Source organism: Tiliqua scincoides, chromosome 12 (assembly GCF_035046505.1).
Source record: "Tiliqua scincoides isolate rTilSci1 chromosome 12, rTilSci1.hap2, whole genome shotgun sequence".
Classification (NCBI taxonomy): Eukaryota; Metazoa; Chordata; class Lepidosauria; order Squamata; family Scincidae; genus Tiliqua; species Tiliqua scincoides.
The window spans coordinates 1,130,732-1,158,258 of NC_089832.1; the positions used below are offsets into that span (position 1 = coordinate 1,130,732).

At 58.4% G+C, this 27,527-nt stretch overlaps 1 protein-coding gene across 5 annotated transcripts; it reads left to right on the forward strand.

The window, feature by feature from the left end:
- The first annotated feature begins 2,220 nt into the window (after positions 1-2,220).
- Positions 2,221-27,379, forward strand: ZMYM3 (zinc finger MYM-type containing 3). 5 transcript variants are annotated; one of them, XM_066639883.1, is made up of 26 exons: positions 2,221-2,339; positions 5,023-5,186; positions 5,905-6,798; positions 7,411-7,457; positions 7,789-7,861; positions 10,945-11,236; positions 11,440-11,617; positions 13,131-13,343; positions 13,702-13,852; positions 14,130-14,245; positions 15,551-15,637; positions 15,907-16,057; positions 16,539-16,711; positions 17,278-17,443; positions 18,793-18,851; positions 19,087-19,246; positions 19,513-19,628; positions 19,708-19,882; positions 20,325-20,471; positions 20,807-20,910; positions 23,517-23,685; positions 23,787-23,938; positions 24,192-24,306; positions 25,510-25,764; positions 25,856-25,973; positions 26,354-27,379. In XM_066639883.1, exons 3-26 carry the CDS (start codon positions 5,922-5,924, stop codon positions 26,553-26,555), a joined length of 4,296 nt encoding a protein of 1,431 aa, XP_066495980.1. In that variant the 5' UTR covers positions 2,221-2,339; positions 5,023-5,186; positions 5,905-5,921; the 3' UTR covers positions 26,556-27,379. The 5 variants fall into 5 exon arrangements, with proteins under 5 accessions (XP_066495980.1, XP_066495978.1, XP_066495981.1 ...); XM_066639882.1 differs by lacking the exon at positions 2,221-2,339 and adding an exon at positions 2,675-2,750; XM_066639881.1 differs by lacking the exon at positions 5,023-5,186.
- The last annotated feature ends 148 nt before the right edge of the window (positions 27,380-27,527 follow it).

A 27,527-nucleotide genomic window follows, 5' to 3' on the forward strand; every position in this document is an offset into this window, starting at 1 on the left:
CCTGTCCCTTCCAAGGGCACTCAAGAATGATGTCCCCATTGCTGCAATTGGGAATTCCCTCCCTGCCTGGGAAAAAGAATAAATTAAAAGGTTGCATTGAGCCTCCCTGTGAGTAACTAAGACCCTGTGTAGGAGGCTCTTTGCCCAGACGGAGGGGAAGCTGTTGGAAAGGAGATGGAGCATCAGAAGCCTCAGCTGCAAGCCCACAAACAGGGCATAAAGGGGTCTCACTGATGCCCTCTTCCCAGCAACAGGTAGATTGCCTCTGAACATGGAGGTTCCACAGGGCACCCGTAAGCTTTGAGAGACCCCCTCCTCTGATAGGCCAGCAACCAGCACACCTTTTGGCCAAGATTTTGAAGCGTGCATTACGGGATGCAGGAAGGAGGACTTCCACTTGTCTGTCTCAAATCTCCAGTCACTTTGTTCCACTGGCTGACCCCAGAGTCTACCACTGCAAGGAGGAAAAACTGTTTCCACATTCTCCTCTCTCTCACCATTCCCACAGGTCTTATAGGGAAGGAGCACCACTCCCTGTGATTGTGGGGACCGTCTGACACTTTTGACCTGGTCTGAATAACGGCCCGACACTATGTGTGTCTATGCAGAAGTAAGTTACCCCTGCTAACTGGTTAAGAGGCACTTTTTCAAGTGGGGGCTCCTCTTTTATTTAGCAGGGGGAGAGTAACTGGCCTATCTCATCCCAGCAGTGCCTTTTCGAGGGGCTGTCTGCTGGTGTTGCATCTTTTTAGATTGTGAGCCCTTTTGGGATAGGGAGCCATCAGTTATTTGATTTTCTCTGTAAACCGCTTTGTTAACTTCTTGTTGAAAAGCAGCACATAAATAATAATAATAAGTCCCATCATAGTCAATAGGGCCAAATTGACTATGGGCCAAATCCTATTCAGTTTTCCAGTGCTGGTGCAGCCATGTCAATGGGTCATGCACTGCATCTGTGGTAGAGGGACAGTCACCAAGGCCTCCTCAAAGTATGGGAACATTTGTTCCCTTACCTCAGGGCTGCATTGCAGCTGCACCCGTGCTGGAAGGTTGGATAGGATTGGGCCCTAAGTGCGAATAGGATTGCAGCCTGAATGAGGTTGCTCTGGAGGTGCTACAAACCCCTGCATGTTCTTGAATACCACCACCCCATGTGTTTGGGCAAGGGCAGCATGATCTAGGGAGAGAAAGAAGGAGCATCCTTGAGGCTGCAGAAGGGGTGCCCCATTTCCAGCCACACTTCTTGGTGGCCTGTGCCAGGCTGCTGATGCCCGTGGGAGCTTGTGGCTGCAGGGGAGGGTGAAGCCGCCTTGCTGAGGACTCCAGGCAGGTCTCTGGAAGAGCAGCATGGTGTTAGGAGCAGGTGAAGAAGCGCCACCAGCACTGGCTCCCCCCACATTCAAAGGCATCCCCACAGTTTGATGGTCAGTGTGTGTGCCCAGTGGGTGGCAAAGGCCCTCTTTCCAGCCCCCTGGCACTGCGCAACAGCAGAGCCCTGGGGGGTCCTGGTGCTCCTGAGAAATCACGTGTTGCGAGAGACACTGAGCTGCATTCCCTGCGGGGGAGCAGCAGGGACCAGTGGTGGCGTAGCTGGAGGGGGGCGCACACAGCCTGGCAGGGAGGTGGGCGAGCGGCCCCTCCCTTCGGAGCCATTCCTGGAGGGGGGGACGGAGACGGCTCCGTTTTGCTCCCCCCGCGGGGAATGGCTCCGAAGGGAGGGGCCGCTCGCCCACCTCCCTGCCAGGTTGAGTGCTCGCCCCCCTCCAGCTACGCCACCGGGGTCCGGGGCCCTCGCAGGGTGGAAGCCGAGGCCACGAGGTCCTGCTTGGGAGGGGGACCCGGGAGGCTGCTGGAGGGGCTGAGCCCAGGTCCTGGCTGCTGTGAGTGGGAGCGCGGTGGGACCGGGTGGGGGGCTGGTCCCGGAAGACTGGGGGGGGGGGGCTTGGCACCGGTCGTGACTGGCTGAGGCAGCGGGCAGGTGAGCTTGCTTGGGGGCGGCCCCGAGCCTGTCCCCAGAAGGGGCGCGGTGCCTTTGGTGCCGGCTGGGGGCACTTATGGGGTCCGGGGTGGGGGCGCTGGGGCGGACCGGGCAGCCACCCGAGGCGGGGGCGGGGCGGGGGCGGGCCGCGGGGGTCTTGGGGCGGCCCCACAGCCGGCCGTCCCGGGGGCGGTGCCCGTGCCCCGTGTCCGCCCCACCCCACCCGGCCGCGCGCTCCCGTCCGCCCGCCCGCTCCGGGAGACGCTCCGGCTGCACCGCCAGTAGCAGCAGCAGCAGTCGCGGAGGCTGGAGGGGCCGCACTCCCTGCGTGGTCCAGGCGCGCTGCAGCCTGCGGGGAGAGGTGAGGGCGCCGGGGGCGGGCAGGGGGCGGGCAGGGGGCGCCGGGGGCGGCCTCTCCGGGGGGCGCGGGCCCCCCTCTCCCTGCAGGGAGTGTGGCCCCCCCGCGCCGCCCCGCTCCAGGTCCGCGCGGCCGCTCCGGGTTTTGCGCCGCCCGTCCAGGACCGTGGTCCGCTCCGGGTTTTGCGCGCCTCCCGCAGTCTCGCGAGCCCGGCCGCGCCGCAGCCAATCGGGGCCCGCGCCGCGCGGCCGGAGGCCAATGGGAAACCTCCCCGACCCCCCCCTCGCGGGCTGCGGCGCGCTCAGGCTCCGAGCGGCGCCTCCATTTAAAGGGGCCGCAGCCGCCGCCGCCGTCCGGACCGGTCGCGGGCAGACGAGGCGAGCGAGGGGAGGCCAGGCCCGCGGGGGGCGACAGGTGAGGGGCGGCGGGCGGGGCTGAGGGCCGCGGGGGGAGGGGCGCGGCGCCAGACCTCGTGAGTGGCGGGGGCGGGGCCTGTGGGACGGGGCGGGGCCTGTGCTGGGGAGGGGCGGGGCCTGTGCTGGGCCAGGATCCTGCAGGCACTTGCTGGGGAGGGGGCGGGGCCAGGGCCAGGCTCACCTGTGGCGGGGAGGGGTCTGCAGGGGGAGGAGCCAACCCCCTGCTGCCTCCCTGGCAGGTCTGGCCTGCAGCAGGGGAGGGCTGCATCCTGCAGGCACTTGGGACCAGGCAGGGCTCCTCCAGGGGGGCCCAGGCCCTGCAGGCAGGCTGAGGGCTGCAGGACAGGGGAGGAATCCTGCAGGCACTTGGTGAGGTAAGGCACAAGCAGTCAGCCCCCCCACCCCAGGCACAGCCTGGACCTTGATCTGCAGCTGCTTTGGCTGGGGCTGCACTGGGGGAGGGATCCTGCCAGCACTTGCCATGTAGGGGAGAGCCCAGAGGGTCGCTGGGCCCTGTCTGTTTCCTAGCAGCTGTCAGGTCTGGACTTGCCTCCCCAGACCCCCAGCACATGGGGGCTGGAAATATGGAGCAGGTCTGGGGCCTGTACAGCAGCATGAGGAGGAATCCTGCAGACACTTGCCCAGGAAGGCAGCGCTTTCGTGGACCAGGCCAAGTTCCTGGGAGAGGCTATGGCCTTCAGCGAGGCAGACGTGGTCTGGCTTGTACTGTAGAGGGATCCAGATGGACCTGCTCGAGAATGGTGAGCTGGTGGTTTGAGCTGAGGCAGGCCAGGGCAGTTGCCCCTTTGGAAGGAGGGATTCTGACTGCAGTGAAGTGGATAGAGGTCTGGTGGGTGTGAGGGTGGGATCCTGCAAACACTTGTGGGAAGCTTAAACCAGGCCAGGCCTTCCCTTGCCTTACAGCGCTGATTACCTTTCTTCCCCCCCCCCCCCCATCCCTGGGATCAGTAGCAAGACCCAGAAACTGGTCCCGAAGGCACTTTTTCAAGGTGAGAGAGACAAGGTTGAAGGCCTGAGCTGTGGCTCAAGTATTTCTGCCTTGGAAAGAGTGGCTCACCAGAACTCTTGACCGCACCTGGGAAGGATCCTGCAGGCACTTGCCAGAGGCAGGAAGCATAAATGGCTTCCTCGGTGCCAGGCCAGGTTTTGCCTTGCTGTTCTAAACTGCCTGGAGGAGGGGTCTCTGGGAGGCTGCTTTGGAGGCCATGTGTGAGGAGCAGGCCTCTTCCCCTGAGCTCTGCCCTGTAACTTGACCAGAGGCAGGCACCCCTCCCACTGTCAGGCCAGAGAGGACTTGCAGGGCCTGATTCTGATGGTCCCCTCAGCCACTTCAACCAGACCAGGAGTCTCTGGGATGTGTGACTTTGTCATCCTTCTGTTCCCCCTTTGAGAGGAAAAAAATGGATGGCACTTGGTTGGGTACACAAGTTGACACTCTGAGTTCCCAGAACTGGTTGTTAAATTGGACCACCAGGCCCTTTTCCAGGAAGCAGCTGTGATTCTTCCCCCAGTTCCTGACGTGGAGTTGAGGCTGACAGAGGGCAGTTCTGAACAGAAGCAACCTCTTGGTGTGTTTTCTGGCCTGGGCAAAAGCAGGGGAGAGCTCTGTGCTGAGTCCCTGCAGTCCAGAGCCCGAGAGTGACAGAGGAGGGACTAGCCACGGGTGCTGCTGTCACCAGAACACTTGGCTCAGTGGTGAGGGCCCTTGTTCTGGAGAGCAGAAGGAAAGGCTGAGCTCTGGACGCCTCCTCTAAGAGTGCCCAACCTTTACAGAGTCCCCTAATGGCCGCTGTCCGCAGCCTGCTTCTCTCACAGTTGCACTTGTCCAAGGAGCCCCAAATGCAGAGATGAACTGGAAGCAGCCGGTCTCCACTCCCAGTCACCTGCCAGCTATTTTTCCTCCTGCATCAACATCTAGGACAGTGTTCTTTGGGACCCCAGTGGGGTTGCAAAGCTTTGTTTGGGTGGCTGTGGAATCTTTCAAGGCCTGTGCAAGAGAGAGCTTGGCCCAATCCAGCAATGGTTCTGTCTTATCGAAAACAGTTTTTGGTATAATCCTGCACAGCCTGCTCTTGCTGCAGCTCCTAAGCCTGGTCCCTCCTGCTGCGGCTGCTATCTTGCAGGGTTGTTGTGAAGTCCCAAAAGATCCAAGGAAAGGGGCAGGTGGGTGCAGGTGGATTGGGTCCCAGGAAGAGGATGGAATTGGTGTTGGGTCCCCATCTCAAACCTTATTTATTTTATTTTTGGAGGTCGTGGCATGAAAAGGGTTGAAGACCACTGATTGAGGGTGCAGAGCACTGTTCTGGTGTGGTGTTGTATGCGTGAGTCCTCGGCACTGGCCGGCACACAGACGGGCTCTGCTCTTGGGGCTGGTTCTCCAGGTGGATCTGCCTGAGCAGCACAGGCCACTGCTGTGAGTGCCACTTGGCTTGGTGCACTGAGAGGTAACTGGGTGGGCTCAGGGCTTGTCTCCTTCAGAGTTCAGGCTGGTGATGGATGTGCTCATGAACAGGCCACTGGGGGAAATGGTGTGCTGTTGTGGACTCGGTGAAAACAAGGAGAAAGGCTCAGGTTGCAGTGCCTGATTTCTCCAGTGTCCTCCGACCAGCACGTGACGGTGCTCCCTGTCCCCCCTCACAACCCTCTGAAAGGGCTCCCCGCAAATGTGAAAAACTTGGGTCACAATGGAAGGCTTTTGGTGGAGGTGAGCAGGTGGGGTTGTTGCAGCCAAGGTCTGGTTTGGCAGAAGAGATTTGTAGGTTTGGGTTGATTTCTGGTTCACTGTGGGGTGGGAACACCCCTCTCAACTGGCTTGGGGTCCAGGGACCATTTGGCCCTTTGCTGGCAGCCAACCTCTGAAGATGGGAAGCTGCCTTCTGCTGAATCAGGCCGGTGGTCCGTCAGGCTTAGCATTGCCTGCCTCAACTGGCAGCAGCTTTCCAGGGCTTCTGACATAGCAGGGCCTTTACCAACCAGTCCTGTTGGAGATGCTGCTGCCAGGGACTTGACCCTGCCAGACCTGCCACTGAACTTTAGCCCCCCCCCCCTTTCCAGGGCCTTGCTGACCTAGTGAGAAGTTTAAAAAAAAAAACCCACAGTGGAACTCTTTTCTTTCTCTTTGTGGCTCTCAGTTTGCAGCTGCTTCTGAATGGATCCCAGTGAATTTCCAGGCTCCTTGGGGCCACTTTCTCTGCCTGACAAGCCCCTCATTGGTGACCTCCCTGCAGACATGGAGTTTGGAGAGGACCTGCTGGCCTCCCAGACAGCCTCCGTCCCACAAGCCTCCACTCTGCCACCCCAGGAGATGGAGTGGGAGGCACCCAAGGAAGCCACCTCGGACGGTGACTTGGACCTGGGCTTGGTGAAGGCAGTCAGCCTAGGGGAGCTCAGCAAACCCAGCAGTGAGGCCCTTGACAATCCTGACACTTTGGACCTGTTGGAGAAGCCTGACACCCTCGAGAACCTAAGCAAGGAGCAAGGGGATTTGGGGGCTTTGGAGAAGGCTGAGAACCTGGACAGCTTGTACAAGCCAGAAAGTTCTGTGGAGCCCGAGGAGGGGCTTGGAGACCCTTCTGCACCAGGGATGGAGGCCCTTGTTCCCGAAGCATGGAAGGAGGAGGAATTTGCGTCCAAAATGGACTCTGAAGGCACCAAGGACATTGGAGCAGAGAGCATGGCCTCCCTTCCTGACAGCCATGCTGTGGAGTCACCAGATGTGGTGGAGGTGGACAGCATCCCACCTTCTGAAGAACAGGCTTCCTCACCTGGCGGTTCCCCAGCAAGTCAGCGGCTGGTCAAGAAAGCTCGGTTGAAAGCGCCCCGGAAAAGCTCCCCTGTGCGGAAGGAGGGGGCTGCGGCATCTGCAGAGGAGGAAAAGGAGCCAGAGCTAGTCCCCAACAGCACTTCTGAGGCCCCTGCAGAGCTGGTGGAAGAGAGCCCAGCCACAGTGGAGAGTGAAAGTCCTGGCCAGGAGGACCCAGCCAAGCCCAAAGCACTGGAGCCTGAGCAACCTGCCCAAGTTCCAGGTGGGTCAGAAAAAAGGCAGCTTGCCTCCCCTGTCCCGCTGTCTTGTCTCTTCCTTCTGGCTGTTGCTCTGGCGTCAAGCAAGGGGGGCTTGCTGGGAGGCCACTCTCCTCTTGGGAAGGGCTGCTGCACCTTTTGTCCTTGTTGTGCCCAGCCCTGGCTTGGCTTTGCCATCAGTGAGGTTCTGCCTTTTAAGGGGCTTCCTCATGAGGCAAAGCTGGAGGGCCTGGCTGGTTCCTGAATGTCAGTCCGGGTATAAATAATTCCACTCCGTATTGGTGGAGAAGGCTGTCCAGGGTGGGTGAGCTTCTACTAGTTTCTGAGGCGGGACTGCGGTGTTGGAAGCAGACTTGAGCAGCCCCTCCAAAGAGATCCACCTCCCTGTTCCAGCCATTCCCACATCCCAGCCTTCTTCAGCCCTCCAGAACCTGCCTCTTGCTGCCTCCTCACCACTGAGGCTAGAACTAGCCAGACCTGACTTGGAGAGTCGGGGGCTCTGGGCTTCCTCACTGCTCCTTGTCTCTGGCTGTGACTCTGTGCCAGTCCCATGCCAGCGGTGGCCATTTTGGGAGCATCACAGACAACATTTGGTCTCTCTTGTGTTTTTCTTTCAGGGGAAGGCTCTGGCGCAACGGGAGGCGAGCAGCAGCCAGTCAGAAGGGTAAGGAGGTCAACAGTGAGCATGTGCCTCTCAGCGAAAACTTTGCGACGCTGCCCTCCACCCCTTGGCTGTGTTCTGGCCTTTTAGGAAGAACAAGGTGTCGCCCATCGCCCCTCCTTGGTGTCCTTGAGATCTCTGTCCTGCATGTCCTCTTATGTGTAGGGCTTTCTGTGTGTGTCAGTTTAGACTGAGCCTCTGGCAGGTCTTTACTGGATCCTGCTTGACTTGTACAGTGCCTTGCGTTCTTTGGCACTTGGTGAACATGTGCAAAGTTTGGGTTTCTGTGGGCTGGCTGCCTTTCAAAGTCTGATGATCCCATGTTGTCTTCCAGGAGCAGAAGAGGAGTGAGCGAGCCAGGAGGTCAGAAGTGTCCCGGCCTGAAACTGTAAACTCTTCTGAGAGCAGTAAGTTATAATGGTTCACTGGGGGAAAAGGCCCTGAAGCCAAATGAGCAGGCTGCTAAGGCCAGTCTGACTTGTGACTGCAGAGTCTGGCTTAGCCCACAGGGATCTGGGTTCAGATCCTCACAGTCCTGAAGCTCACTGAGTAATCTAGGCTGAGAGATGGTGACTAGCCTAGCTCACCTCAGAGGGCTGTTGTAAGGATTAAAAAAAACGGGCGCACAGGCGTGTACTCCACTCTGAGCTCCTTGATGAAAGGATGTAATGTCCACGTAATAAGATGTTTGAGGAAAGAGTGGGGTGGGGAACTGGGAGTTGATACTGGGCAAAAGGTGTACCTGGAAGAGTGAATCTCCTTCCAGTGTAGGAGCTGGTAGCAAGAATTTCCATATCGGACCAGAATGAAGCAGGCCCCGCTAGTCCTGCTCTCCACAGTGCCAAGCCTGGTCCTTCTGAGGAGCCCACAAGGAGGGCCTGCAAGGAAGAGCCTGTCCCACTGGGGCTCTCCAACATGTTCTGGCATTCAGAGCATGGAAGCTGCAATGAGTTCGCCTGAGGAATGGGCATTGGCAGAGCTGTTCTGCTCTGTGCCATTTTTTTGTCGTCCCCCCCTTTCAGAGGCGCCCAGGCTCGTGATCATTGCCACATCTCTTGTCCATAAATCATGCATTGATTAATGTTGGTTTCAGTGACCCTTGAGGGTTTTTTTTTCTCAACTGCAGAATTACAGCTGCTGGAAGGAGTCCAGGCAGGGCCTCCTGGGGCAACTTTTCGATTGCTAGGATTGCCCTGCCCTCCCCCCCAGCCCTAGCAAGGGCCAGTGTCTACCAGTGAACGAGGATGTCTTTTCTTTGGATTGTCTTTCCTACAGACAGGCAGAGCTATGTGATGTTGGATCCTTTCCCTGGCCCTTGGCTGGTCCCACCCCAGTTCCAAGCAAGGCCATGCTGGTGCTCCGTCCTTCTGGGGAACCTTCTCTGACTCTACCCTGAATTAGAGAGAGAGGGAGAGAAGCAGGGGGAGACTTCCTCACCAGATCTTTTCTCAGAGAATGCTGCTTCTTCTTTGGGTGGACCCGCCCCATTCAAAGGCATCTTTTGAGTGCCGCCAGAAGGCTTCTGTGGGCTGAGGAGCCCCTGAGCATGCTTTCCAACACACCGTCTTTCATGCCTCATTCCTCCAAGGGTGCTAGTGTGTAATGTGGGAGCCTTAGGAAACCTTTGGCTGCAGCATGAGAAATCACTCCAGCATGAGTGACAGTAAATCTAGAGCTCATCTTGCCTGTACTCGGTTGAGTGGACTAGCCAGGCTCTTCAGAGACTTTGTCATTAGAAATAAGAAACAGGCCATGCCTGCTTCCTTTAGGAGGGGAGGGGTGTGTAGGCCTCCCAGATAGCTCTTTTGTTCCCCCAGCATGTTTACAAACCCAGAAACACCAGACCATCCTGATAAGTGGATCAATCTCTGTGCCTCTCAGTGTGCAGCTGCCCCACCCAACAACCAGGGCTTAGGCCAAAAGCATGATGGCTGCCACCCCAACCAACCAGTAGGCAGCAGACCTCATGTGTTTACTGAGCTGCAGGTGCGAGATCATGCTCCCTTATGATGGAAGTCTTCTTTCCTGGATGCAGCCCCCTCCAAGTTTCTGGCAGTGGAGCATTGGAGGGAAACCTCCACAGCACTGCAAAGCCCAGGATCCAGATTCAGCCGGGTGGAAGCTTCGCCTGGAAGGATTCAGTTATTTCAAGTGAACTTGATCAGCTCCTAGTAGCCCTTCTGGCAGATTCTGCTGCCTCTCCTGCCATTAGGTAGAGCAAGTGGAGAACTTGAATGTATTCCCAGCCATTTGACTGAATACCTTCCAGCACATTATTATTATTATTATTATTATTATTAACAGTATTTATATACCGTTTTTCAACAAAAGTTCACAAAGTGGTTTACAGAGAAAAATCAAATAACAAACGGCTCTGATACCTTCCACTGATAGCTCAGAGTATTCGGTATGGTCAAGTGGGAGCGATATCTGCTAACCTCCATTGCTCCTAGTTGGCCCAGATGGGCATGGAGTTCAGATGGCTACAGAGGCACTGTGGACCCTCTCCCAACTCTGGGCTCGCTTCTCCACCAGACTTTGACTTGCTGTGTGAAGATTGGGCAGTGCTAGCGGAAGACTACAGTCCAGTGGTTATTACTGGTATCTTGAAGGCGTTCCACAGGCCACGTGGCGAGCTTGCACCCACTTGTTCAGGAGGAGGTGCCTTCTTGACCACAAGGTGCAGGCCCAAGCGTCTTCCTCGAAGCGAGGCTTGACCAGGTCATTGGACACATACTCTTAAGAGAAAAGCAGCCTTAGCTGTGGTGCTCCCAGCTGGATTGGACCACTCCTTCGCCCTGCACCTGCACCTCCTGTGCTTATTTAAAGGAATCTCTCTTTTAAAACCTCCCCAGCCTGCAGGTTCCCCTCCTGGACTCTGAATTAGGTTCTGACAGGGCTTACCAAGCTCCCCTTTGATGTCCCTGAAACTTCTCTGCTGCAAAGTCCTGATCCTGGCTTCAAGACCCACTGCCTGATACCTGCAATCACCTGGCATTAGGCAGCGGACAAGTACACCTTGCTGGGTTCTGTGTTGGGCACAGAGTTCTTCAGCCAGGGGTGCAAGCTTGCATTGCCTGTGTGATGAGCCCACCTGACAGACCCCACTGCTTGTGGATGTCCCTTACAAGGACTCTCTCCTCTGCTGCCAGAGAATGAATGTTGGACTTCCTGTGACTCGTTCTGTATTGGTGCTGGATGTGAGGGCTAGTCTGACCTTCACCCCACCTCTTGTAGGAATGAAGGACAGTGGGGGAAATGTCCATCTGTCCATTGCCCTGACTGACCTTCAGGTCTTACAACCTCAACTTCCTGCGGCTTCCTCAGCACAACGTCTGCTGCTTCCCTGAGCAAAATGCCAAGTCTCGGTGTCACACAGTCCTATCGGTTGGGGAGTGAGCAGGAGGGCACGCCTGGTTGCCCCTCACCCCCTGTCGAGAGGGAGCATGTCGCAGGGGGGTCTAACTGGGTTCTCTCTCGCCCCTCCCAGTTCCAGTCTCTGATGAAGATTCAGATGCCATGGTGGACGACCCCAACGACGAGGACTTTGTCCCCTCCCGTACGCGGCGCACCACACGCATGTCGCTGCGCAACCAGATGGCCCAGCGGGCCGCCCGTTCCACAGTGACCAAGATGACTTGCGCCAACTGCCGAGCACCGCTGCAGAAGGGCCAGACAGCCTACCAGCGCAAGGGGCTTCCGCAGCTCTTCTGCTCCAGCTCCTGCTTGACTACCTTCTCCAAGAGGCCCCTCAACAAGAAGAACTGCACCTTCTGCAAGAAGTGGGTGCTGCGGCTGCTGCTCGCCCCCTCCCCTCCCTCCCTCCCTCCTTCCCAGCCGGGCCCCGTCCTTTCCCCGCGAGCACTCCTGGCCCTGCCTCTCCTGCCCACCCCGGTTTGCTCAGGCTTCCCCATTGCCTCTTGCTGCCAGTTGCCTGCGGCTGGCCAGCCAGGCTCGAACCTGATCTGTACCTTCCCGCCTGCAGGGAGATCTGGAACACCAAGGACTCCGTCGTGGCCCAGATCGGCTCTGGCAACTCATTCTTCGAGTTCTGCACCTCCGTGTGCCTCTCGCTGTACGAAGCCCAGCAGCAGAGGCCAGCGCCGCAGACCTCGGATGCCTCCGACACCGTCCGCTGCAGCGTGTGCTACAAGCCCGGAGAGGTGAGCGCTGCCTCTGTCTGGGGCAGTCTTGAAGGTTCTGGGAAGGGGGGAGCCTGCACAAGCCTGATGCTGCAAGGGCAGCCTGGTGACCCGCGGGAAGGGGGTAGCTCTTCTTGCCAAAGAAGCCTTGGTGGAGATGCTGCCACCCCAAATTTGGAGAAGCAGAGGCTCCCTTCCTCAGCTGCCTCCCTTCTCCTGTCAGTCCCAAAGACCAGGGCTCCCTCAGCACAGGGGCTGGATGCTGTAGGAGCAACCTGAGAAACCAGCTGACCAGGTTGACCCCAGCTCCTCTGCACCCACCTTTGTCCCGGCTAGCAGAAGCCCTGAGCAACTGTCAGGGATGGAGGACAACCTGGATGGAGGATGAACTGGCCAAATGATGGGCACAAAGAGCAAGAGTCTCTTGAAAGAACGTGGCAGCAATGAGCAGAGAAGGCCTTGCATTTAGATTAACGTTGACCTCAGAGTGAGGCCACGACAGGTCTTTTAAACAAAGTCCTGGCACCCCCAGCCAGCCATGGCCCTGCCTGGGCTAGTGCTGGTTTCCATACAACTTTTTGGTCCTGCATCTTTCCCTCTCCGGGAATTGGGTTGGATCTGGGAATCAGGCTGGTAAAGGGCTTTTGTGTCTGCTGCTAGAAGAAAAAGAGCAATACACAACATAGTGGATGAGGGCAGGCTCAGCCGAGCCCTGTTCATGTCAAACCTACCTCGGGTTTCCCTGAGGGGGAGCGAAAAGTGGGGGCTGTTACAGTGGCCGAAGGCTCCTGCAGTGTGGAAGAGCACCTACATGGGAAGGGACCACAGCTCAGCAGCAGGACATGTGCTGTGCATGTGGGAGGTCCCGGGTGCGGATCCTCTCTGCTTATTGTTGTGGGAAAGGCTTCTCACTGCTGGGAACTCCAACCAGGGTGGGGCGTCCCAGATGAAATGGCCTGCTAAGTCCAGGGCAATTTTGCACGTGTGTGCCCACGACTGGTGCACTGAGTGAGCTGCCCAAAACGAGCAAGGAAGAGGCATTCCTGTGGGGCAGATCTACAGGAAGGAGCTGGGTGGGGCGAGAAGCGCCTGGGCCCGTAGAGGCACACCAGTCATCTGATTGCCTGAGAAGGAGGAGGGGGTGGATTTGACAGTTCCTGGAAGAATTCCATGTGGGTAGGAAGGAAGGGCTGCTGCGTGTGGGGCAAAGCCCAGCCAGAGAGCAAAGGGGGTGCTTGGCCACAGGCATGTTGGTAGTTGGGCCTCCTGGGCGGACTGACTTCAGCTGGCATTGAGCAGGTGCAGGATTTTGGAGGCCACATTCTGGACGCCCCTCTCTGACCAGCCCCTTCTGCCTCACAGCTTTTGCCTTGAGGCCCTTTTCACCCCTCCTGGCCTGTTGTGCTCCAGCCCCCCCACCCGTGGGTGTGGGGGAGGAGGCTATAAGTTTCCTCCTGCCCCTGTTTCTCTCTGTGGGTGGAAGCTGGTGCCAGCCCTACGCACTGACAGGCAGCCCCTTTGCTCTTGCCTGCAGATCCAGCACGAGGTCAGCAACGGGAATGTGGTGCACCGCATCTGCAGCGATGCCTGTTTCACCAAGTTCCGTGCCACGAAGGGGCTGAAAACCAACTGCTGCGACCACTGTGGCCTCTACCTGTACAACAAGGGGCTGCCGCTGGAGTACCTCTTCCATGAGGGGCAGCAGAAGCGCTTTTGCAATGCCACCTGCCTGAACAGCTACAAGAAGGTGAGACCAGGCAGGGGAGGAGCTCTGCTGGGAGGGAGGGAGGGAGGGGCCCCCCACACATTCCTGCTCCATGAGCCTGCCAGGGAGCAAAGCCAGCTGACCTGAGGGGCCAGTTCCCTTCCCCTTGTTGGTCCCCAGAGGCAGGCTCCAGGCACCCACCAGTTGCCATTGCCAGTCCCCAGGTTTCCTTCCTGGCAGTGTAGAGATGTCCTTGCTGCGGGACTGGCTTGGGAGAGGGCTTGTGGGGGGGGGGAGCGTTGCATAGTAGGGAAGACTGAGTCTGCTGCTGAGAGGGGAGAGGCTCCCACACGGCCTGGGGGAGCCTGCCTGGCAGTGGCCCTGTGCTGTCTCTCCACAGAAGAACACTCGCGTCTACCCCTGCATGTGGTGCAAGACGCTGTGCAAGAACTTTGACATGCTGTCCCACCAAGACCGGAAGGGCAAAACCAGCCTCTTTTGCTCCATCTGCTGCACCACCTCCTACAAAGTCAAGCAGGCAGGCCTGACAGGTCAGGAGTGGGAGTGGGAGGAGAGAGGGGCTTGGACCCTCTGTGCAAGAGAGGGGGGGAACCGCCCCAGAGGGTCAGACTCCCACCCCCAACTGCCACCCGAACAGGCTGGGACCTCCGACTCCATCAGGGCAGGTTGGAGGGGGGCGTTCTAAGGCGTGTTTCCTCTGCGCTGCGGCCCTCTCCTTGTAGGAACTCCGAACCCAAAGTGGGGAGGGGGTAGAGTTGTCCCCAGCAGCTGCCCTCCTCAGCCCGGCCCCCCTGTTTGCCTCCACAGGACCCCCTCGGCCTTGCAGCTTCTGCCGGAAGAGCCTGTCTGAGCCCTGCTACTACAACAAGAACGAGCAGGTGGTGTACCAGTTCTGCAGCCCCAGCTGCTGGACCAAATTCCAGGTACATACGGAGGCGCTGCTGCCGTCACAGTGACGGGACCCAACCCAGGAGCGTGGGTCTTCTGCATGGCTGCGATCTGGTGCATCCATCAGACTCCTGAAAGTCTCTGCTTTCATGTTAGAAACAAACAAAAGCTTCTAGCTCTCATTGTTTGCTGAAAAAAGCTTTGCAAGCTGAAGCCTGTGTCTGCTAAAGGCTCTTAAGACGCACGAAGACCTAGGAGGGGGCTGCTAACTGAGGCCGAGGGAAGGGGTCGTAGCACTTACCACAGTTGCCCGTTCCCTGCCAGGAGTTCCAGGAGTTCTGGACTCCCTGCCCTTCTTGTTCTGGCCGAAGTGCAGCGATGACATCTGTGCCCCGTGTGTCAAATCCAGCTGGCGAGTCAAGAGCCTGTTCCCCTTCCCTGGGTCCTGTGTGTGTGGTTCTGCCATCTTCCTGCTGCCTCTCCTCAGCTGCCTTGCCCTTCCAGATTCCCAAGCTTGCCCTACTGCACTTGGCCTCTCCTGCCCCAGACCCTGGGGGAGGTTTCCAGCCACTCATCCCCTGCCACAGCAGTTGCCCTGACTGTCAACCCTTCCCCTAGAATTTAGAATGTCCGTGAAGCCTTTGACATCACAGAAGCTCACCCAGTGGCCAGTGGGGGGGAGTGCTGGGGAGGCTTGGCAGCTAGTTCTTAGCTTCTTATATATATACATATACACTTATCAATATCAGTATGTGATGTTGAGTCTACTGGGTGTGGGGTCCGTCGTGCTCAAATAAACTGTTTCTACTTCTGATGCCGAAGAGAGTTTGTGTCTGCTATCCAATAAATCAGTCAAATAACATTTGTGTGATTTGCATAATTTATTATTCTACTCGCAGAATGTTGGTCTTTTACCGCCATTGGCCCCAGCCAAACCCTCTTCCCTCCCAGGAGCAGCTGTAGCAGCGGGACATCCCCTGGGAAGAGCCTGTATGGGGTGCCTCCAACCTACTCTCCCCCTCCTGTTCAGTCAGCCTTCAGTGGTGGGGAGGGGAAGGTCTCATGGCCCCTGCCCGTGGGCTGTGGGCCTGGGAGGTGGGCTGCTCGGGTACTGTGGGACATGGAGATTTGTGTCAGTGGGTGTAGTGGCTGGGAGCCGTGTGGGCTGACTCAAGAGCATGGCTTAGGATGTGGTGTGGTGGGCAGGCACCCAGTAGCGGGTGTGAGTCTGGAAACTGTGGGACCCTCTGCTGAGTGTGTGCATGGCTGGGCACCATGGGCAGAGGCCCACCTGTGTTCCCTTCTGAATCTCTCTCCCCTCCCCTTCCCTCAAAATGCAGCGCACCAGTCCAGAAGGTGGGATCCACTTGACCTGCCACTCCTGCCACAATCTCTTCACTGGGAAGCCTGAGATCCTGGACTGGCAGGTGAGGGGCTGCAGGCAAGAGGCAAAGGAGTTGCCCCATGGAGGGGGAGTGGTGGAGGGATAGTGTGCAGAAGTCAATCCTGGGTTGCACTTTTCGTAAGGGCAGATTGGGGGGGTGGAGCCTGCAGTGGCCCGGATCTCTTGGCAATGTGCATGCAGATAGTGCAGAGAACCAAGGCCGGGGGGGGGTCCAGTTGGCTTGGCAGGATTCTCCTCTGCTGCTGGAGTTCCCTGTGGCCCCTGACAGCTGTGCCCCCCTTTCTCTGGCAGGACAAGGTCTACCAGTTCTGCTGCCGGGACTGCTGCGAGGACTTCAAGCGCCTGCGGGGTGTTGTTTCTCAGTGCGAGCACTGCAAGCAGGAGAAGCTGCTGCACGAGAAGATCCGCTTCTCGGGTGTGGAGAAGAACTTCTGCAGCGAAGGTACCTGTGGAGGCGGGGGGGAGAGTGGGGGGGTATGAGCCAGGCCTGGGTGAGCAGAGTCCTGTGGTGGACGAGAGGGAGGGCCTTGCGGCAGAGAAGGGTCCCGGGGCGAGAGGTGGGCGGAAGGCTGCCCTGTGGGGCCTGGCTGTGCAGTGGCTGTTGGAGGAGGCCATCTTGCCCTGCCGCTGCAGCTGCCCCCCAGTCCCAGCTGGCCCTGCCGTGCCTTCCAGGTCCTTGCATGCAGCGGGCCTGGGCCAAAGGTGGTCGACCCCCTGGAGTAAGCTCTTCTTAGCACCAGAGAGGTGAGCAATGGCGAGTCCCCTGCTTGCACCCCTCCCCTCCCAGGGGCAGAGCAGGACGATCGCTCTCAGGTTCTCTTGGTGTTGCTGTCCCTTGAAACCTCTGCCGCGGGCTCCCTGCCACCACCTGGGTGTCCACAGTGCCCTCCCGGGGAGGCTTCACCCACCTTGTTTCTCCGCAGGGTGTGTGCTTCTTTACAAACAGGACTTCACCAAGAACCTGGGCCTCTGCTGCATCACTTGCACCTACTGCTCCCAGACGTGCCAGCGGGCTGTGACCGAGCAGCTGGAGGGCAGCACCTGGGACTTCTGCAGCGAGGACTGCAAGAGCAAATACCTGCTCTGGTACTTCAAGGTCAGTCATCCTGCTAAGCCTTGCAGTCCGTGGGGGCTGCATCTCCCTGAGGGGGCCTTCAGTGCCTGTGCTGGGGCCTGGGCTGAGTGGAAATCAGAATTCTCATTGTGGAAACAGACCTGCCCCTGGCCAGTTAAATTCCCAGTTGGTGGCCTGGGATTTGCTGGGCACAAACTGGGCCACAAATGTAGGTTCTGTTTGAACCTTCTGTTGGCAGAAGTGGCAGGACTTTGCTTAAAATAGAATGCGTTATGTCTGGTGCTAGAGGCGGAGGTTACTAATTAATGTCTGTGGAGAGGAAGGAAAAGATGGAAAGAGACACTGGAAGTGCCTCCAAATCCACCCTCTAATCTTGGAGCCTTTAGCAGGAAGCACCTTTCCAAGCGTGCGTCTGTTGTCAAAGATGTCTAGAAACTTTTTTTGATTTAAATAAAAGGCTGGGGCGTGACAGCTACACAAGATACTGGAGGTCTGATTTCGTATTCTGGTGACTCAGTCCCAGCTGTGCATCTTTTGGAGGGGGGATTCAGCTAACCACCTGCATTCCCCCCCACTGTGGATTTTAGGCGGCTCGATGCCACGCCTGCAAGCGCCAGGGGAAGCTGCTGGAGACCATCCACTGGCGGGGGCAGATCAAACACTTCTGCAACCAGCAGTGTCTACTGCGGTTTTATAACCAACAGAATCAGCCTAACCTGGACACCCAGAAAGGGCCCGAGAGCCTGCTGAACAGTGAGTACCTTGTGCTTTGGCCAGCCCAGAGCTTTAGGGAGCGTCACTGGAAGGGCAGGGACTGGCCAGGCTGCCAAGAAGGGATTCTGCACTGGTCCCCTGGGGTGGGCTGGGGGGATATGGCAAGTTCTGTGGCACGCAGGGACAGCAAGGAGCTGGTGCCAGTGCTGGCTGCAGCTCCCACATTTAGCAAGGGAGGCTCCAGGGCGGGTGGCTGTTTCCCAGCGGAGAGTTCATGAGTGGGGCCTGGCCTGGAACGCCAGGCCAGTCTGCCCAGCCATCTGTGTCCCCCCAGACTAAAATGCTAAAATGCTTTGGGACCAGTCCAGTCCCGGGCAATCCATGAGCACTGCCCCTCTGGTGGCAGGGGTGGCCATCCCCTCTCAGCTGGCAATTGACCTTCCAGGGCAGGTGTCGGAGGCCTGGTGGGTACCAAGGTCTGGTGCTGGGAACGAGCAGGGAGAAATGAAAGCCCCCCTTTCTGTTGCACATGGGATTGTGTTTTCCTTTCCCTCCTGACCCCCCAGCATGGCCCCTGTCGGAGTTCTTGGCCTCCCGAGCAAGTCGGGTCTGCTACTCTGAGCTTAAGACCCCAGATTGGGCTGCATTGCTAGCCTTCAGTGTGTGTCAACCGTGATGGTCAGGGATTTGCTTTCCTGAAGGGCAAATAGGATTGCTCAGATGCCGAATTCACAATTGACGCTGTTGCCAAGGGTATATGTGTATGTGCTTGCACAGAATACACCTGGGCCCTACTAATGGCGTGTCCCACATGTAAGGGGCCGTCCCCTTGGGGGAGGCGAGAGCAGTGGCAAGTGAGGTGCAAATGCCTCTAGGGTTCTTCCTTGCAGGTTGTTCTCCCTCTCTGGACCTTCACTGCCCTGCACCTTCCTCTCTTCCTCTGGCCCCCAAGTCCAGCAATGGACGGCTGAGCAGCTGTCCTCCCTTGCTCAGATCACTGCAGAACTGGACTGGGCTTCAAGGGTTAGCTGTGATTTTTGGAGGGAGGTTCACTCTCCCCACTGTTATAATTTTAGTTGTTTATATAATTTTACGTAAGGCTTAGATGCGTATTGAGAATCTGGTGCTGAATCCTGGTGAACTCCTTGCTTCAGTGATGGTGTGGCTTCTCCAGCCACAGGTCAAAGAGTGATGACCTCTGCAGTGGGGAAGGGCTGGAAAAGCCCAGTCCCCTTCTGGAGACGTTGCGGGGGGGGCACAGACTAGACTGCTGTTTTGGCAGCACCAAGTTAAATTTTTCGAAACTGCCTCCTGCCCCTTCCGGATCCAGGCAGGTCTTGGGCTTGGCTGGGAGAAAAAGCAACTCACTCCTGGAACTCTCTCTGCAGGTCAGTCCCCAGAGCCAAAGCAGCCCCCTTCCACCCCACAGAAAGCAGAGGCCAACACGGTGAGTTCCCTGGGCAGCTGCCTCTGGGCTGGAGTGCTTCACAGCATGGAGAGAGGGAGGGGAAGACAGCCCTTGCCTAGAGAGCAGGTGGCCCTTGACTCAGGGACCAGCATTTTTTCGTGGGAGGGGGCGCTAATCAGCCAGGGAGCCTGCCAGACCTGGGGCAAGCCCACAGGACCCTGACTGGCCATGGGGGCCTCAGCTGCCGAAACTAGCTCTTTCTGGATCTGCCCAGGTGCCTGCAAAGAACAGCTCCCCCCCAGCAGCCTCTGCTCCCCCAGCGCCAGCACAGCCAGTCACGCCGCGGAAGAACAAGGCTGCCATGTGCAAGCCCCTCATGCAGAACCGGGGGGTGTCCTGCAAGATCGAGATGAAGTCCAAGGGGTGTCAGACAGGTGAGGGGTCCCCGGCTGCTGCAGCGGCAGTTCTGGGCTGCGGCACCTGCTGCTCGGGGAGCGGCAGCCCTGGGGCGGGTTCCTTTCGCAGCAGGGCACTTCTGTGGGTGGGGTCTCCGCATGCACGTGCAGGACTGAGCGCCAGTCCGCAGCCAGCTGTCCGGCCCGCCGGCCCGCCTCACTCTGGGAGCAAGGAACGGCTGGCTGTGGGGGGGCCGGGAGCGGTGCTGCTGACGGTTGCCTGCCTGTGCCTTCCCCCCTCCCAGAGGCTGACTGGAAACCTCAGGTGGTGGTGCTGCCCATCCCTGTGCCCATCTTCGTGCCCGTGCCTATGAACATGTACTGCCAGAAAGTGCCTGTGCCTTTCTCTGTGCCTGTCCCGGTGAGTATGCAGGTGCCTGCTGGCTCTGGGGGTGCCCGCGCCCTTCCCCCGCCTGACCCGCCTGCCTTGCTGCTGGCAGGTGCCTGTGCCAATGTTCCTGCCCACCACCCTGGAGAGCACGGAAAAGATTGTGGAGACTATTGAGGAGCTGAAGGTGAAGATCCCCTCCAACCCGCTGGAAGCCGACATTCTGGCCATGGCCGAGATGATCGCAGAGGCCGAGGAGCTAGACAAGGCCTCTTCGGACCTTTGCGGTAGGTTATGGGCTGGGGCTGGGGGGCACCCTCCAGCTGGGGAGGGGGCAAAGACTGCAGGGAAAACCTGCGCCACCCGCAGCACAAGCCTTTGAGATCTAACAATGAGGGTCTTCTGGTTCTAGTTCTGAAACAGAACACTCAGGTTCTGTTTATGAAATGAATGTGCTCAGGCTGTGTGGAGCTTCTTGGCTGAGAGCAAAAAGGAGCAAAGGGTGAGGGTTGGATACATCACAGACACGCCTGTTCCTTTCTGCCTCCCCAAACCCCTGCTGGTCTCTAGCCACGGTTTTTTGCAGCCCACAAGGGTGACCTTCCTGCCCAGCCCTGGCCTGGCCGGGCCAGTAAGGAGAAGCCCTCTTGCGGTGCCTCCCGCTGTCTCTTTGGACCTGGCTGTGGCACTGAGCTGATGCTGACGCCTGGTCCACGTCCTTGTTTGCAGATTTGGTGAGCAACCAGAGTGCCGAGGGCCTCCTGGAGGACTGTGATCTCTTTGGGCCTGCCAGGGACGATGTTCTGGCCATGGCTGTCAAGATGGCAAATGTCCTGGATGAGCCAGGCCAGGACTTGGAAGCCGACTTCCCCAAAAGTAAGGGCGGCGGCAACAGTCACGGGGGGCTGTCAGGAATGGGGCCAGAGCAGCAGGTCCAGTGAGAGAGTCAGCTGGCCCTAGTGGCCGCCTCAGGCAGGAAGGGCATGCCTCGTGTCCTTCCGGGTCTCCTGCAGAGGGCCGAGAGGGAAGAGGCTGGCTGACTGCTCTCGTTCTGGTTCCTCCTGAATAGTAGATCCAGGTGTTGCCAAGAGCAGATTTCCCTCCACCACCCTCTGTTTCCCTCCCTCCTGTAAGGAGCAGGAGGGCCGTGGGCTGTGGGGCTTGCATGCAGCCTCTTGCTGACCTTCCATTGTTGCCTCCTTCCCCACCAGACCCCTTGGACATTAACCCCAGTGTGGATTTCCTCTTTGACTGCGGCCTGGTGGGTCCCGAGGATGTCTCTGCAGACCAAGACTTGCCTCGGGCCATCCGCAAGGTGAGTTCTGCCTGGGGGGCTGCCACTTAGGGCCACAATCCTAACCAACTTTCCAGCACTGGCATAGCTGTGCCAGTGGGGCATGTGCTGCAATCTTGTGGGAGCTGCATGCTTTGGGGGTGAAGAAATTGGGTTCGTGTGGCGCAGGAGACAGTGGGACGTAGCAATGAAGTTGTGCACCCAGGAAGTAGGGAAGGGATGAGAGAAGCAGAGAGACGTTCTAGGAACGGAGAACTTTGTGTGGTGGGAAAAAGCAGTTGGAGGGTTGGGAGAGGGACTGTTGTTCTGAGCAGAGGCTTGGGAATGGCTGAGGTGCATGAGAAGCCTTCCCTGAAGACCACCTGGAAAGCCCCACTGAGGAGCAAACCTCCCGTAGAATAGACTTTAAATACTTGCCGTTAACCCTTTGTGAGCTTGGCTCACTGTTGTAGAGCTTCTAATACAATTCTTCAGGAGCAGCCCTCCTGCGTCAGCGATAATTGAGGGTGCCCAAGCGCTCACTGGATAAGTCCAGTTGCAGTATAAATCAGCCACGGTCACATTGCCAAGTGGAGAAGGAGGTTTGGTGCCCCTTACGCGTGACATGGTGGCAGTGTTGGGATTGTGTGGGGCGCTTTTCCCCATCAACTTCACGGGCAGTGTTGGGGTTGAAGTCTAGCGCACAGTACGGTTAGTGAGGGCTACAGCAGTGGAGGTGGAGGCTCCTGGATCCTTGAATGTGGTGGCTGAGGCTGTAGCAGCTGCACCAAAAGATGGGGGAGAGAGAGGAGAGGGGGCTTTCCCTGCAGAAATGCGACATCCTTATCCTGAGAATATGGAAAGATGGTGTAGACACGTGAAGCGCATTAGTCAGCTTGTAGCAACAGCTTCATGTCAGAAGAAGTCTTGACTCAGAGGCAAATGCCCGGATCACCAACCCTCTGTGGGCTTGTGCCAGCCAGCTCAGCCAGCCTTGCCCCCCGCCGCCCATTTGTCTATTTTTTTTTAAAGGGAAAGAAGCTGGCTGCTCCGCTGGCTTCTCTTCCTTCAAAAAAAACACCCTCCTCCTGATGGAGGGGGGCACCCAGAATTGCTGCTGGAGAGGCAGCGAGCTGGGCCGCCCCCTCTCCCCTCCTTCTTTATAAGAGAGGAAATGGGCACCCTAGAGAGGCAGCGCAGTGGGAGTTTTGACTCCCTGCATGTTGACTCTAGGCACCTGTTTCCTATCCTCCAGAGGAGATAAGAGGACATCCTAGAGCGTCAGCATGCTGGGAGTTGCAACTCCCAACACACTGTCTGTCTAGGGTGCCATTTTGCCTCCTCCTATAAAGGGGGAGGGCAGCCCCAGTCCAGCATTGAATCGCTGCTGGAGAGGCAGCACCTCACTGCCTCTCCAGCAGCGATTCTCGGAGCCCCTCCTCTGCGTCTGAGGGTGTCCCTCAGAGCAGCGTGGAAGCGGCATGCACTTCCTCTGATTTTGGAGCAGACATTTGCTGCTTCCCAGGCCCCAACAGAGTGTTCCGCTCTGTTTGTAAGCGGTCTGGGGCTGCTGGAAGCTGTGCGGAAGGCTGTCGGGGGCCTTGGCTGCTTCCTCCTTTTTTTCAAAGGAGGAACAGTGGAGGTAGCTGCCAGAAGGAATTGTGGTTGATTGTGTAATTGATGTCACTGCAATTACTTCCGGGTCAGGGGAGCAGAAACGGGCAAGTGGGGGCAGAAAAGGGGGGGGTTGCCTTGGGTGCCAGAACCCCCATGAACACCTCTGCTCTCACCTGTTGGGGAGAGACATTCAAGTGAGTGCTGCCTGCTTGCTGGTTTTCTGCTTGCAGGGACTGAATTTGGAAGTGGAGCATTCAAAAAAGTCTCCTCCTAGCCTGAAGTAGTTGACCATGTTCCCTCACCCCCCCCCTTCTGTGGCAGGAGTGGGTCTAGCTTGCTTGTGCCTTGTGGAGAGTGCTCTTCCTTCCACACTTGGTACCACCTGGTTAGTGGGATGTGGTTTGCTGGCAGAGCAAAGGGGGAAGGTTGGGCCAGAGGCTGTTGGGACAGCGCTGTGCAGTTTCCAGCTCTAGAGTTGCAAAGCATCCAGTTCTGCTGAAAGGCATGCCTCTGCTATTGGAGGAGCACATGGCTGTAGTGGTGCCATTTCAGAAGCCATGCTGTGCTGCTGGGGAAAGGGTGGCGTGCAGGGTGGGGCTTCATCCAGACTAAGTGCGGAAATGCTGGAACAGGACTTCTGTGAAGAGGTACAAGATACAGGGGGAGGTGGAGGAGAGGAAGGGTGAAGCACAGGAAGGCGGCATGGATTTTGACGCCTCTTGCATGTCCTGCAAATATCTCCAGCTGCTTTGGTCCTGGGTCAGGGGAGGTTTGCTAGCCTAGCCACACTCTTTGTGCAGGTGCAGGCTGGTCATTTCCTGTGGCCCTGGGAAGGCACTTGCTGCCACGACAGACCCTCGGCTCTTTGCGCTCGGGATTGTCTCTTCTGAACAGCTGCAGCTCCCCAAGGCCTTTTCCGTTGCCTGCTTCCAAAGATCCTTCATAGCATTCAGTGTGGGGGTTGAACCCGGGGCCTTCTGCAGGCCAGGCAGGGGCTCTGCCTTTGGGTGATGGCCTCTCTTCTCCCACAGGGTCAGAAGCGCCTGGTGCTTTCGGAGAGCTGCTCGCGGGACTCCATGAGCAGCCAGCCGGGCTGCACGGCCCTCAACTATTCCTATGGTGTGAATGCCTGGAAGAGCTGGGTGCAGGCCAAGTATGCTGGCGGTGAAACCAGCAAGGGAGATGAGCTGCGCTTTGGCCGTAAGGATGGGGGTGGGCTGGCATGTGCTCGGGGCAGGGGTGCTGGAGGGCGTGCTGAGCGCCTTTCCCAACCTGAGGCTGCTTTCCTGCTGTCCCCACAGCCAAGCCCATGCGGATCAAAGAGGACATCCTGGCCTGCACAGCGGCCGAGTTGAACTATGGCCTGGCCCAGTTCGTCAAGGAGATCACCCGGCCCAATGGCGAGCGCTATGAGCCCGACAGCATCTATTACCTCTGCTTGGGCATCCAGCAGGTGAGGCACCCCTGCTGCCGCCCCGCCCTTCCCATCCCCCCACCTCCAACTCAGGAGCAGTTTAACCAGCCTCTGGGTAAGCAGCCAGTGGGTGAGGGACAGGGCTCCTTCTACCACCATCTGCCACTGTTCCCACGGGCTGGAGAGCCTCTGTGGCTTGAGCACTCCCACTGTTGCTGCAGCAGGGAGGGGTTGTGGGTGTCTGCACGACCCAGCGGCTTCATGTGTTTTTTCTTCCCCCCCCCCGCCCCAGTACCTTCTTGAGAACAATCGCATGGTGAACATCTTCACGGACCTCTACTACCTGACCTTTGTGCAGGAGCTGAACAAGATCCTGAACGGCTGGCAGCCCACAGTCCTGCCCAACAGTACGTGGGTTTTGCTGGTGGGGGTGTCAGAGGGAGCCGTCCCTGGCACACAGGGACAGCCCTCAGCAACGGCCTGGTGTTCTGGGGAAGTTCTTGACCTGCGCTGCTCCCTGGCCAGCAGGATGGCCAGAGTGACGCTCCCTGTGGAGACTGTCTTGGAGTGCCCATTGCTGGGGATGGGGTGCTTTTGCCTTCACACCCGACTTGCATCTGGCCAGCACTTGTGGGATTGGATGGGCTCCTTTTGGTCTGGTCCAGCAGGGCTGTTCTGAGGTGCTTAGCCACTGACAAGAGGTTTTAAGTCAGTCTTGTATTTATTTATTGGATTCCCCCCTCCCCATCTGTCACACAGTGCTGACGTGCCTTTATACAAGGTTTAAAAGTAGATACATCTCCTGCTCTTAAGTCTTTTACAATCATCATCTGTCAGGCTACTCTCTCCACCACCAGGAAGTAGGTTACTGTGATCGGTAGTGTGAATTTTTTACAGGTAAGAAACTGGGAATGTCTGACAAAATTAGCTGAGATCTGAACCGAGGAACTAGCTCTGAGCTCTGTCCCCCTGAACTGCATCTTCAAGCGAAGTGTACAAAAGTAACATTTTACACCCCTCCCCCGTCATGGGGAAGTCACTGATTTGAGTCCCTCTGTAGCTGTTTCTGGGCAGGTGCGCGTGTAGTTTGAATTCAGGAGCCAAGTTACTTGTGACATCTGTCAAGCCCAATAGGGGGAGGTCCAGATGGCAGCTTCTGTCCTCCCGTTTCTGTAGTAGTGATTGCCGGACTATCCCTTGCTGTTTGTTGGCTCTGAAGGAGAAGGTACAGTGGTCTCTGGGTGGCTAAAGGGCTGACGATGTCTGGCTCTGGAGGACCAGTGGGGCTGTGCGGTGGGTCCACGCAGAATCTGCGGCCTGGCAGCCTCTTGTGCCACTTCTTGGGTGGTGTCAGCTGGAGCTGGGGTCAGTCAGGAGGGGAAGTCAGGTGTCAGAACTAGGCAGCACAGCCAAGTGACAGAATGAGTCGGAGTCAGGAAGGCCCACAGCCTGAAGCCTGAGCCTGAGCAGGGAGCTTTGGCAGCCCTCCCTGGCGAGGAGCTGGGCAAACAGAGCCTCCCACTGCACTTGGGGCTGCCCAGGGAAGTGTGCTGGGGGTGCACATGGTGGATTTCCAGTTCCTGACGGGCTGCCCGATCTTGTGCCTGCAGATGCCGTCTTCTCCCGCGTGGAAGAGGAGCACCTCTGGGAGTGCAAGCAGCTGGGGGTCTACTCGCCGTTCGTGCTGCTCAACACCCTCATGTTCTTCAACACCAAGTTCTTTGGGCTGCAGACAGCTGAGGAGCACATGCAGCTCTCCTTCACCAACGTGGTGCGGCAGTCACGCAAGTGCACCACGTCCCGGGGCACCACCAAGGTGGTGAGCATCCGCTACTACGCTCCTGTGCGGCACCGGAAGGGGCGAGGTAGGGACTGCTTTCCACGTGCCCCTGCTCTTCCTGCCCATCCCATCCCCCAAGCAGCCCCACACCTGACCGCCTCTCTCCCTCGTTGCAGACGGTGGCCTTGGGAAGCGGAAGCGGGAGGAGGAGGTGCCGGTCTTGGAGCAGCGCGAGAACCGCATGAACCCGCTGCGTTGCCCGGTCAAGTTCTACGAGTTTTATCTCTCCAAATGGTGAGAGCCCCGCAGGAATCGGCCTGGCTGCTGGGTGGGCGCTTGGGGTGGAGGGAAGGGGTGCAGATGGCAGGAAGAGCCCGGGGCTTGCGTGAGGTGGAAGGAGTGGGCCAGTGGCAGGGCGCAGGCAGGCCTGAGGCACGGAGGGCCTCAGCAGGGCTGTGCTTGGGGCAGCCGGGCTCTCAGAGCTGGAGGCTGCCTGCCTGGCTGCTCAGAGGGCAAGAAGCAGAAGCTGTGCCTGGCCCCAGAGAGGATGGGAGAAACCGAGATCCTGGCAGCAGCTGGAGCAGCTGGGGAGGAGGGGTGGGCACCCCCAGTGGAGCTCCTGGGGAGGGCTCTGGGCCTGCTCTGACCACTGCCTGTTCCTCTGCCTGCTGCAGCCCCGAGAGCCTTCGCAACCGCAACGACGTCTTCTACCTGCAGCCTGAGCGGTCCTGCATCGCAGAGTCGCCCCTGTGGTACTCGGTCATCCCCATGGACAAAAGCATGCTAGAGAGCATGCTGAACCGCATCCTGGCTGTGCGCGAGATCTACGAGGAGCACAGCCGCGGTGGAGGCGGCCTGGACGATGACATGGACTGAGCGGCGGGGGCTGGCCTTGCCAGAGGGAGACTGCGGGGCTGTGGGGCCTGCGCTGCTCCAGCCAACTGGCTGTGGGGGGCTGTGGGGTGTGGCCTGCCCCTCCCCTGCCTGGGTTTGCAGGCATGCAAAACTGACACCCCCTCCTTGATAGCAAGTGGCTGCCTCAAGAGGTCGGCCCTGTGCCCCCACTGCCCCTGCCCTTCTTCCCGTGCTGCCTCGGAGTGCCTGCTTGCTGCCCCCCTTCTCCAGCCGTGTCCTCTCCTCTGCCACTGTGGAGTTCGGGGGGGAGAGCAACTGCAACTCTTTGTCTGGAGCAGGGAGGCTGGGGCGAGTGAGGCCCATGGGGGTGCCCAGCTCTCCCTGCTCGTAATGGGGGGGCTCCTCGTGTGCACGTTCTCTTGTGTGGGGGTCCTGCAGCCCTCCCTCCTCCTGTTGATGGCAATCCTTCCTCCTGCCCCCCCAGCTCTCTCAAAAATGGACACTCTCCCCCCTCCTGTGTGCTGAGGAGCCAGGCCCTGACGTGGCACCCAGCCTGCTTCCCTGCCCGCCTCCTGGAGCCTTGCTTGCCCCCTGGCCCACTCCTCACTGGGCAGAGGCTGTCCCACGTGTTCCCCCCCCATCCGTGTGTGTTGCATTGAACTCTGAGCTATGGCTGGTGGTGGTGCCGTCTGTGGAGCCTGTATATATTGTTCTGGCCCCGCCCCCGTCCGTGTCCTTGTTGCGAGTGAGCCAGTGGCGGGTCTCGTTGTAGTGATTTCGGGGCGATAGGGCCCCCCCTGCGTCTTTCTGGAAACCGTTCATTTCAAATAAAGGCACAAAACCTGCCCAGCTTTCTCTGCCTCTTCTGTTTCCAGCAAGGTGGGGAGGGGGGCTGTGGCACCTCTGGCGTCTCTGCCCCCAGAAGCCGGTGCGTGTCAGGAATCGACTCGCATCCCTGGCTGCAGAATTCTCTGCGTTCAGAGACCATCTGTC

What these genes read in the sequence shown, in the direction of transcription:
- ZMYM3 (XM_066639883.1), top strand. Translation starts at nt 5,922, where the DNA reads ATGGATCCCAGTGAATTTCCAGGCTCCTTGGGGCCACTTTCTCTGCCT. An exon ending in GCAACCTGCCCAAGTTCCAG is followed by an intron (nt 6,799 to 7,410) that starts GTGGGTCAGAAA and finishes TTTTTCTTTCAG; the next exon opens with GGGAAGGCTCTGGCGCAACG. An exon ending in TGTGCTACAAGCCCGGAGAG is followed by an intron (nt 11,618 to 13,130) that starts GTGAGCGCTGCC and finishes TCTTGCCTGCAG; the next exon opens with ATCCAGCACGAGGTCAGCAA.